General features: G+C 37.7%; 1 protein-coding gene across 2 annotated transcripts in view; it reads left to right on the forward strand.

Moving 5' to 3' along the window:
• Positions 1-12497, forward strand: part of Sim1 (SIM bHLH transcription factor 1) — an 86702-nt gene that overhangs the window by 40151 nt on the left and 34054 nt on the right. For both annotated transcript variants that reach the window (XM_021174968.2, XM_029482923.1), the window contains one exon: positions 5362-5530. In XM_021174968.2, the coding sequence (XP_021030627.1) occupies positions 5362-5530 (169 nt within the window). The remainder of the gene's footprint in view (positions 1-5361; positions 5531-12497) is intronic.

Consider the following 12497-nt stretch of genomic DNA (forward strand, 5'->3'; position numbering starts at 1 on the left):
TTCCTTCCTTCCTTCCTTCCTTCCTTCCTTCCTTCCTTCCTTCCTTCCTTCCTTCCCAAATCCAATGAAGGTAACTTAAGGGAGGGAAGTGCATTTGGCTTTATGGTAAAGGGAAAACAGTTCACCATGCTAGGGAAGTTATAGTGGCAGGAGTGTCTCTGTCCCTAGAGGTAGGATTATAAAGAAGTGGCTCCTTGAATAAGGATATAGAAAACTCATGCCAGAATTAGAATTTAGGGATCATTTTCAAGGCCTATATCCAGAGACCTAGTATTCCTAGTTAGACTCCAGTCCAAAAGGTTCAACAGTCCCCAAAACAATATCATCACTGGAGGACCAGTTGTTCAAACACATGCTCCTAGGCTGTAAATTTCTCATTTAAACTGATTATGAATCATATAACTTTACTAAATATACTTACCAGTCCTATCAATCTTCCTATGAGGTCTCCATGTTTTCTGTGGTCTGCAAACTGGGAAAATTTGATTTTTCTTCTCTTTACTCATATGCCCTTTCTTTCCTTTCCTTGTTTTCTTGTTATGGCTGAAATTTTCAATACTATGTTAAATAAGAGTAATAGAGGTGGATATCTGTCTTTTTTTTTCTTTTATGTCAGCTAGACACAAGCTAGGGCCGTTTGAGAAGAGGGAACCTAAACTGAGGTGATGCCTCTCTAAGATTGGCCTGTAGGCAAACATGTGGGGCGTTTTCCTGATTAATGATTGATGTGAGAGTGCACAGCCCACTGTGGTCAGTGCCATCCCTAGGCGGGTGGTCACGGGTTGTGTAAGAAAGCAGGCTAAGAAAGTCTTGAGCGGCGAGCCTGTAAGTGGTGTTACTTCATGGCTTCTGTGTTAGTTCTTGCCTTGAATTCCTGACATGCATTCCTTTGATAGTAGACTATGATGTAGAACTGTTAGTGAGATAAATCTTTTACTCCACAAGTTGCTTTTGGTGTTCCATTACAGCAATAGAGACCCTGTTTTTCTTTGTTCCTTCCTTCCTTCCTTCCTTCCTTCCTTCCTTCCTTCCTTCCTTCCTTCCTTCCTTCCTTCCTTCTCTCTCTCTCTCTCTCTCTCTCTCTCTCTCTCTCTCTCTCTTTCTCTCTTCCTTTCATTTTTGATCTTAGGGAAAATATCTTCAGCTTTCTCCCAGAAGTAAGTTTGAGTATGTGTTTGTTATATTATTAAGTTGAGAAATATTTCTTCTATACCTGATTAGTTGAAAGTTTATAGATGAAATGGGGTTTAATTTCTTTAAATCCTTTTTCTGCTTCTATTCAGGCTTTTGTCTTTTATTATTTTGTTGAGATGCATTACATTTATTGGTTTGTGTATACTAAACTATCTATGCACTCTTAGAATAGTTCATGGTGTGTAATTTTTTTTTTAACTTTTTGTGTTTTTGAGATGTAGTCTCATTTTTATGTAGCCATGGCTCTCCTGGATTTCCCTATGTAGGTGAGACTGGCTTTGAATTCACAGAGATCCACCTGCTTCTACCTCTTGAGTGGTGGGATTAAAGATGTATGCTACCAGGCTTGGCTTAATTTTTTCTTATTATATTTATTATCATTGTGTGAAAGAACATATGCCAAAGCACATGTACAGAGACCAGACAACTTTTTGGGGTTAGTTCCCCACTTCCATCTTTATGTGGGCTCTGGGGTTAAGTTCAGGTCATTAGGTTTTTGTAGCTGGCATCTTCACCTGCCACACTGTCTTGCTCACCCCCAGGTTTGATCTTTCTCTTATGCTCTTAGCTTGGTGCTGCTGGTATTTCATTGAAGAGTTATAGGTTTATATTCATCAGGGACAGTGGTATATAGGGTTTGTGTGTGTGTGTGTGTTTAATTGCTGTGCCTTTGTCTGATTTGAATATCAGGTTGATGCTGATAGGATAGAATGAGTTTGGGCGAGTTCCTTTTTCAGAAAGACCTTGTATAATTTGATAGTGCAGATTTGTGCATTCTGGAATTTATGAGTAGAAAAGAAAAATGAATCTTATTTATTCCCTTCATATATATCCTGAATTGAAATAGGCCATATTTGCAATGGTGAGTACTTTTTGCTGTTTATGCATGTGATACAAGGCAGGGACTGAATGTATTTTCTGTATCTGGTGAACAGAAGTGCATTGGATAGAGTGGACAAGAGTGGAAGCCCTACCTCCTGTCAGAGTCCAGTGTGCTTGGCTTACTGTTTTGTAAAGGAAGGCAGGTCACACAGTCCATAAACCATCAGTTTTTTTTTTTTTCCGCACTGAGAAAAATCTGCTGGTTTTAAGTTATTAGTACTCATTGAGTGGGGGAAAAGTCTTTTAAAAGTTGTGTCTTTGTCTTTCTCTTCCAGTTATGTAATATACTGGGCATTTGCTTTCATATTGTAACAAAATATATCTTTACTTATGTCTTCCAGAACTTTAGTGTTTACTGGGGGGAATCATAATCATTTGAAAACTAATGTTAGAGCAGGAAATTGTTTTCTGGTCTCCTCTGTACTTCCCTCAGGAGCAGCCCTGGTGCCTCCTTCCTGAGAGATAGAGGCCTTCTGTTCATTGAACTCTACAAACCCTGTAGAACAGAGCCCCCACTCAGTAAGTATAAACTATATGATCTCAGAAGACAGGAAGAGACCTTCATAGGAACAGATGGGATGTAAGATGTTGTGGGAAAGAGCAAGCCCCCAAATCCAAAGTTTAATTTAGGGACTGTTGTTCAGATAAAGTGAGGGCTGAAGAAGGAAAAATCTCAATATATTAGAAGAAAAACAAATCAGGAGATGTATTGTGGACTACATTACATTTCTGCCTGAGGAATTCCCATGGTCTACACTGTCTTCAGAAGGAGGTGATTAGAGAAATACTGACAGTGATGGGGAAGACAAGGTGTTTGACTTCTGTTTGAATCTTTGTTGCTCTTGTAGAATATTTTTACTCTCATTGAATGATTTGAATAGTCATTGTCAGATTTCAAAAAGTACTGGTTCCAGGATTTTTCCATAGAAACCAAAGTATATGAAGTCCTCTATATCAAATGGAATATTTGTAAATAATTTATATACAATCCCCTGTATGCCTTAATATTTTCTAGGTACTTAAAATTCCTAAAATAATATAAATGCTGTGTAAACAGTTGTACCTTATTGTCTACGGAACAATCTGGAGAAAGCCTGTATGTGCTTCAGGACAGATGCAATTAGAAATATTCTCAATCCAATATTATTTGGCTCCACAGATGTGTAACTTTTAGCTGAAGATGCTGACTGTGTCTGATGATTTTCTATTGTAGCTTGCTGATATGTGTTATTGCACTGCCCAGTGAAACTGGTTTAGCTGGTTTCTGTTCTTACTCACTGGAAAGACTCCTGGCCTGAAATATGATTTTAGCCTTATTGAGTTGATAAGTAAATTACATGTATTTATAGCACATGGCAGGGTTAGTTTTTATTTGTATTTGTTTTTAAATTTCTTTTATTATATTTTTATTAGATATTTTCTTTATTTACATTTCAAAGGTTTCCCTTTCCTGGTTTCCCCTCCTAAAACCCCCTATCCCATTTCCCTTTCCCCTGCTTCTATGAGGGTGTTCGCCCACCCATCCAACCATTCCTGAGTCCCTGTCCTGGCATTCCCCTACACTGGGGCATAGAGCCTTCACAGGACCAAGGGCCTCTCTTCCCATTAATATCTGACAAGGCCATCCTCTGCTACATATGCAGCTGGAACCATGGGTCACTCCATGTGCACATGGCAGGGTTCTTGATATATGTATACATTGTGCAGTGGCTAAATCAAGCATACTTTGTATATGCACTAGCTCACATACTTACAATTTATGTTTTTCATAGTAAGGACACTTAAGAATCATCTCTCACAGTAATTTTGAACTAATTAATTAAACTTTTCTATTTACCTGATTTTGCTAGTTTCCTAGAAAGAGAAAATAATCATAGGATAATAAATTATTTTTTCACCATGGAACATGCATGATACATTATTGGATATATTAAGTATACATATATACATATGTATATATGAATAAATGAATGAATAAATAAATAAACAAATAAAAGTTTAGTGTTCTAGAAGGTAAAAACAATTAGTCACAATTAGTCACTTACCTTGGCTCATTCCAGTTAGTTCTAGAATCCATAAGAAGTTTCTCTCACAAGTGGTGATAAAGAAGACTATTTGAAAAAGTTATTTTGAGGGACTAGTGGGAAGTAGATATTCTATGAACAAAATTAGAGGTTTCAAGTGACATCTGATGGTGTCTGGAAGGCCTTGAGGTTGTGCTTGTGGGCGTGACTGAGTGGACCTCATAATGAAGTGCCTTGATCCCTTTCTATCAGTCCGCAGTCAGTATGTACGTTTTTCCCCTGAAAGGATTATAATGTTGTACACACTATAGCTATCACATTCACCTACAATGAATTGTAGACTATTCATTCTCACGTCTCTGCCTAGCACATAGTCTGGTTTATCTGGAGCACAGTAAATTTTTATCAGATGAATGAAGGAATGAAAAAAAAAAACCCTGGTGATGAAATGAACTCTGAGAAGGCCGATTTAGCCTGTTAGAAGGGACTTTTAGCGATTTTGAAGCTAGCTACCTATAAGAACATTTAGAATGTTTATCACAATGTTATTGTTGCTTATGATTTGTTATCACCAGTTACTTGTTGGGTTCACTCACATGAAAACCTTTAGTGCAGGTTTAATGATTCATATCTCACAATCCAGGGCACAAAATCTCACTTTACCACTTAACACCTATCTTTTTCAGGAGTAGGGCTGCTGGACTTGAGGTTTACTGGGGTAACTCAGCAGATTTCTCTTGGGCTGCTAGAAAGCCAAAGGGCTTTCTGAGTCATTATACTTACTGCTTAGGTTTTTAATTAAAAATACTTATCTGAGTAGTTAAATGAGAGATTCATTTTCTACTTAATAAAATAAATGGGTGGCAACCACATTCACACACATTTGTTAAATAAAGTGAGTTTTTTCCTAGAATGATACAGCTGTTTGCGGAAACCGGTTCTATGACTAACTCTTTCTTTCTTTCTTTCTTTCTTTCTTTCTTTCTTTCTTTCTTTCTTTCTTTCTTTCTTTCTTTCTTTCTTTCTTTCTTTCTTCCTTCNTTTCTTTCTTTCTTTCTTTCTTTCTTTCTTTCTTTCTTTCTTTCTTTCTTTCTTTCTTTCTTCCTTCCTTCCTTCCTTCCTTCCTTCCTTGCTCTCTCTCTCTCTCTCTCTTTCTTTTTTTTTTTATGTATATAGAGAGTACTATCTCTCCTGGTGAGAGAACACATGAATCTATTCCTTATTGGTAGCTGACTAAAGACTTTGTTCCTCACCCCCACAGAGACACAGAATACAAAGGGCTGCAGCTCTCCCTGGACCAGATATCAGCCTCTAAGCCCACTTTCTCCTATACCAGCAGTTCCACTCCCACTATCTCGGACAACAGGAAGGGGGGCAAGTCAAGGCTCTCCAGTAGCAAGTCAAAATCTAGGACATCCCCATATCCCCAGGTAAGTACATGGATGTTTTACAACCTTTTTTTTCCCTTTGTGACTTGGTTTGATCTTGACATGGAAGAGGTATAAAACCAAACTAATCACGTCTGGTTGACTGATTAAAACTGTTAAGAGGAAGTGTCAAGTGATTTTGCCGTTTTCTGTGTTCTTGAGAGTTTAGTTTTTATCATCAAAATTTCTTTGCTACTTCAACTGATTCTACTTCCTCCTTTCCCTAACTCCCAACAATGATTAACTTGGAAAATTTAGCCAACATAATAAAATATAGGAAATAAGGGCTCAACAAAAAACTTAAAAGAAGAGGTTAAAACGAAGAATAAGGAGTGGATTCAGCATGAGATTTGCCCAAAGATTGCATATGGAAGAAATGGGACAGATAGAACCTTCCAGATGATAGGGTGGAAACAAGTCTCTCTACATGGTAGTGTGAAATGGTAACACACAAAGGGGTAGCTTTAACATACTGCAAGGTACAATTAAAAGAAATGTTTTTTGGAGGGAAAAGAATATTTTTGTGACTACTGTGTGATAAACAGAAGCTAGGTTTTGGCAAGGCCTGTGTACAGCTTTTTGCCTCTGGAAATAGCACAGGATTGAGGATTCTCTATTCCTATAACCCATGGGAGGACCTCCATTTCTTCCTGGAGGTGGACTGCTGGACTTCTTGCATCTCACTGGGGGTAACTCAGAAAATTATTCTTGGGCTAGTAGGAAATTAAAGGGTTTTCTGAGGCACTTTACAAAATTTTTATTATTAAAAAAATGCCAATCTGGAGGATACTGAAATGATTATTTTTGTTCTTTTTAGAGCTGTTATTTTAGTCAATATTTGTAATTGTAGACTATTTGAAGAAATGTTTTTCATTGACTTGGTCATTAAAAAGCTACTATTTGCTAGATTATTTTAATGTCTGGCTCATGAAGATGAGAAGGCAGTGACTTCTACCACGGAGAGACTTAGGTCACATGGCTTGAAACCTTTCACAGAAGATGGGGTTTCTTTACTCAGACAAAAGGGGGAGATGGGTGAAGCCTACATGTTTTTCAGTGCTCAACTTCTTCCAGCATGGCTGAGTACTTTACTTGTGAGACAGAAAATAACCAAAGACACCACCAAAGAGACCTGCTGCTTTCTCTAGAGATTCTGTGAGGAACTTTTGATATTACCATCTGGTGCTTTGGAAAGGGAGTTTTATTGCTTCCTTTTAGAAATGGATTATCCTCTGGGTAGTCCTTTCCTCAAATAGATGTGAAGGTTGGACATGCAGATGAAAGAAGAATTTAAATTAGGAAATACTAAATGAAGGTGTTTGTTCTTTGTTATATACGAATCAACACACAAGTGGACACACACACACACTCACTCACTCCTCTTGTTGAATGTTCTGAACTTCACTGCATTCTTTGTTTTCCTTCATGCTCATCTCTTAATCTTTAAAATTTCTATCAGTTCGTTCTAACAGTAGATGCTCTCCCATGAGATGACTTCTTGTGTATGTTTAACTGATGAGGAATTAATTTGAAAGTTAAACATATTATATAGTTAAAAATATAAGAGTGAAAGTAGAAAATTCCTTTTTATTATTTTTTCAGAATTGTATGTTCTTCAATGAGGTTTTGTAATGTGTAAAGTCACGCACAAAGACAAAGCAAAAATCACACACCCTTTTAAAGATAGGATTTCTCTATTTGTGCATTAATACTTGGATAAAACCAGTACTTAGAATTTTGGCTGTATGCCTCCTTTTAAGCAGCACAGTTGACTGTAAACTAATTTTACCTTATATGTATATACCTAGTAACACAGTATATCTACTTTTAAAAAATTTAATTTTATTTGTAATTCTTTTTTTACACTCCATATTCCATTCCCTCCCATCTGCCCTCCGACTGATCCACATCCCATACTTCTTCCCCATCCACCCTATCTCCATGTGGATGCTCCCACCCCAACCCCGCCTGACCTCTAAACTCCCTGGGGCCTGCAACCTCTTGAGGGTTAGGTACATCATCTCTGAATGAACACAGACCTGGAAGTCCTCTACTGTATGTGTGTGTTGGGGGTCTCATATCAGCTGGTGTATGCTATCTGTTTGCTGGTTCTGTGTTTGAAAGATCTTAGGGGTCCAGATTAATTAAGACTGCTGGTCCTCCTACAGGATCGCCCTTCTCTTCAGGTTCTTTCAGCCTCCCCTAATTCAGCAATAGAGGTCAGCTTTTCTGTCCATTGGTTGGGTACAAATATCTGTATCTGACTCTTTCAGCTGCTTGTTGTGTCTTTCTGAGGGCAGTCATCCTAGATCCCTTTTTGTGAGCGCTCCATAGCCTTGGTAATAGTGTCAGACCTTGGAACCTCCCCTTGAGCTGGATCCCACTTTGGGCCTGTTGCTGGACATTCTTTTCCTGAGGCTTCTCTCCATTTTCATCCCTGTAATTCTATCAAACAGAAACAATCATGGGTCAGAGATGTGACTGTGGGATGGCAACCCCATCCCTCACTTGATGTCCTGTCTTCCTGCTGAAGGTTGGCTCTATAAGTTCCCTCTCCCTACTGTTGGGCATTTCATCTAAAGTCCCTCCCTGTGAGTCCTGTGAGTCCCTTACCTCCTAGGTCTCTGGTGCATTCTGGCAGGTCCTCCCAGCATCCTATTTCTTGAGGTTGCCTGTTTCCATTCTTTCTGCTAGCCCTCAGGGCTTCAGTCCTTTTCCCTCACCCAATACCAATCAGGTTCCCCTCTGCCCCCCTCCCCCACTACTTCCCCCACATTGTCCACTTTCTCTCCCAAGTCCCTCCCTCCCTCCCCACCTGTGTTTGCTTTCTAGTATTTTTTCTTTTTTAAAAAGTACTTTAATTTTTATTTTATGTACAGTGGTGTTTTGCCTGCACATATGCCTGTGTGAGAGTGTCAGACTCCTGGAATTGAGGTTACAGGCAATTGTGAGCTGCTGTGGATGCTAGGAATTGAACTTGGGTCTTCAGGAAGAACAGCCAGTGTTTTTAACCACTAACTCATCCCTCTATCTCCCCACTATTTCTACTTTCAAGGAGCCATTGGTGCAGACTGACAATAACAGGTATTTGCCATTAATCGTTTTGATGTAAGAGCACATTGGAAAAATGTGACAACCAGAGGATACTCAACATTGTTTCTGATGGAAGAAAGCAACTTCAAAATAGGCACATCTTAGATATATTTAAGTTCTCAGAGATCTTAAAGAAACAAATCTTTTCAAAAAATTTCAACCAAAGTTGTTATTATTTTAAAAATTACTTATTTACTTTATGTATATGAATACACTGTTTCAGACACACCAGAAGAGGGCATCAGATCCCATTATAGATGATGGTGAGCTCCCATGTGGTTGCTGGGGATTGAATTCAGGACCTCTGGAATAGCAGTCAGTGTTCTTAACTGCTGAGCCATCTTTCCAGCCCTCCTAAATTAGTTTGTAGGAGTAAATAGTTTGTAAGTTTTATGTAGCATTGCTCTTATAGGGTTTCCGGTTCTTATAGCATGTGTGAGCTGACGATCTGTTTCAGAAAGATGCTCTGGTGATCTTTGTGAGATCTGGAGGTATAGACTGGATAAAATACAAACAAGTGGTATAAACTATTCTTCAAATTTTCAGTAAAGTTAAAGTAGTAAGTTATGCAACAGAGTCAGAAGTGTAATGAGAGATGATGTGTAGAGAGGGCTTTGTGAATTGGTGTCTTAAAAGTGTGGATGATCTAACTTTGGGGGGTAGAATCAGGGATATGGAAGTGAAAAAACAGGATGAAGAATCAGGGAGACCAAGACTGAGAAAGGCAAGACCATGCCATTACTGTGACTGGGTCTAGGGATGGAGTGAGGGAGCTTGGTGTGATTGATGTATTTGGAAAAATAGATTGGTGCCAATACATGGTAAACCAAGAAGTTTAAGTATTTTTGGGGAAGAAGTAAAGTGTTTAGGTAGGATGCGAGATTGATATGGTGAAGCCAGCCAAATTACTCAAGGGACTAATTCACATAGTTCAGATGAGAGTTGATAAAGACCTATTAAAGTTATAGGAACGATTGGTTAAGTTCCTTTATCCTTGGTCCTGTATCCCTTCTTGTTATAGATATACTTTTGTCATATTTATATTATTATTTTGAGAATTTACTTTTACAGTTTCTTTTCAGGTTTTTTCATGTCAAAAATATTGAATTCCTCTATGTCCATTGATAAATGAATAATGGTAATGAGACAATGGCTTGGATTACATTTTAGATCCATCTGCCCATTTCTGGTACTTTTTATTTTAGCTCTTTATTCAAACTTTAATGTAAAGAACTTGCAAATAAAAATACCACATGCTCATTTTTCAAAGTATTCTTCTTTCTCTGTTACTTCCATCTGCAAATTCTCATTTGATGTTTCAGAAGGCTGACTGCAGAACAAAATGGAACCTACAAAGTAATAGCTTAGGTTTCTTATTAGGTTAATGATGATTTAATGATTCTATATCATTTGTTGCCCCCTTTTATTGATGTATATTATGCACATTAAAATATTCTAGCAGACGTCTAATGAAAAGCAGCAATGCTTTTTGAATTATTTACATACTCTTCTATGGACAGTTAGGATATGCACAAATTATAATTCACTCCCAGCCCCTAGATTGGGTGCAGGAGTAGATGAACCCTCAGGTCCTTCTTTGGAATTAGAAACCCTTGGGAATGATTTCAGTCTTGATTACATTATGGCTGCCTAATGAATGACTCAATCACCTTTGCACCTCTGTGTATTACTTGAGTTGGGAAAGGTCGAAATGGAATTGTTTTGAATGGTTTTTAGAAAAACTGTGATAGGAAACATTATGGCTAATTTCCTAAGATTCTCTACATAGATTCAGGGCTGCTGTGTGGCTGAAGTTCCGTCATAGCACTGCAGTAATTTAATGTTACTGGTATTATATATGTAAAAATAACAATGCAGTTTTTATAGTTTTTCTGAAACAGAGCTATGGAGTTTATAGAATTTATTTTTCAGACCTTATGTGTTATGCATTGCTATTATGTTTTTCACATTTTTTGGTAACTAGTCCTGACTACTCTAATACCAGTTGAAAGTTATCCTGCCATAGTTTACCATGTCAGTCATCAGTAAATTGCCTCCTGACTTCAGAGTTTTCTTTTAAACTTTTTATATTGGTAGGTTTATAGTTCTCTTTAATACAGTCAGTGCATGCCAGCTGAGTTTACTGCATCATCCTGTTCTCCTCTCACCTTTTCTCTAATCAGTAGTAACCAAAGCATGTGTCATCCCTAATAAGGATGTATGTATTACACTGTGGATGCTTCTGAAATCTGAAAGTGTTTAATCACTTGCTACAGACACACTGTAACACTTGCAAGTTTTATTTGACATCTGTTCCTTTAAACAATTTCACAGAACCCTCTTAATTTTCATAGCCAGCAGTCTGGATTCCTTTTGGTGAAGGTAGAGACTCTCTTGGAAACAGTTTTTCTGGCCTCAACAATACCCTGGTGACTACTGCACTGGAAACCTGACATTTTACATCACAGGAAAAAAAGTACCAATAATTTTATAAGAAATAATTCCATTACACATAGGACTTTTATCATTGCTAGTTAGAGATTCTTTATTTGATGTTTTATGTATCACAGGAAAGCATGGAATTCTTTACTAATTTCAAAAATACTAATTTATTTGTATAAAAATGAAACTGTCTTTACAGAAAGTCTTGTATGATGCAGGCTAGTTTATAGTAATAGGCTTAGGCCACATATAAATTTAGGACTTGTCTTCTTCTGTAGAAATATCAGGAGATTATTCCAACAATTTTGATTCTTTAGATTTTTTTTATATATGAACTTTTGAGTATTATTATTATTTTTCTTTTAGGGGAGAAAAGGTTTATTCCACTTATAGTTCCAAGTTACAGTCCACCATTGCAGAGAAGTCAAAGCAGGAACTCAGATGAAGCTAGTCACTTCATGTCTAAAAGAAGCGAGAGAATAAATGCAACCATTAAGAAAGCTTAATGCCAGGGCCAAAAGAATGGGAATGGGTGGGTAGGGAAGTGGGGGGGGGTATGGGGGACTTTTGGGATAGCATTGGAAATGTAATTGAGGAAAATACATAATAAAAATATTAAAAATTAAAATAAATAAATAAATAAAATGGAAAAAAAAAGAAAGCTTAATTAGGTTTTCAGTTGTACATAGTTCAGGGATCAGCCCTTAAAACAGTGTCACCCCCAGTGAGCTGGGTGTTGCAACATCAATTAACTAAGATCATCCCTCAAAGATACAGAGCCCCACACTAAGATTCTTCCCCTAGGTGATTCCATGTTGTGTCAAGTTGATAATTAAATCTACCAAGGGGCAGAGAGGACATAAACTCTAAAGACCTTGTTCTCAGACAACACATTTAAAGCATACAGACCCAACTAAATCACAACTAGAACCCTCCCTTGGGGTTGGCATGCAAATTTGTAAGGCAATACCACCTCATTGGGACAAAAAATAAACCACAGGTGATCTTATTGGCTTATCATGACACCAAGACCAGGCTCAAGTGACCTCCTCTATAGTTCCTGAGTGCCCCCAAAACTACCAAATCTGGCTGTTTATGTTACAGATGCTTTTTTAAACTCAAGATTCTAGAAGAAAAACTGGCCTAAAACCTGACTAATTTTTTTTTTTTTTGCAATTTATTATTATTTGTCATTTACTGGAGCCAAACTTACGTTCAGAATTTCTTCTCTTGTTTTTTTAAAATTTTTTTCCATTTAATTTTTTATTAGATATTTTCTTTATATACATTTCAAATGCTATCCCGAAAGTTCCCTATACCCTCCCTCCAGCCTGCTCCCCTACCCACCCACTCCCGCTTCTTGGCCCTGGCATTCCCCTGTACTGGGGCATATAAAGTTTGCAATACCAAGGGGCCTCTCTTCCCAGTGATGGCT

This window comes from Mus caroli, chromosome 10 (genome assembly GCF_900094665.2).
Source record: "Mus caroli chromosome 10, CAROLI_EIJ_v1.1, whole genome shotgun sequence".
NCBI lineage: Eukaryota > Metazoa > Chordata > Mammalia > Rodentia > Muridae > Mus > Mus caroli.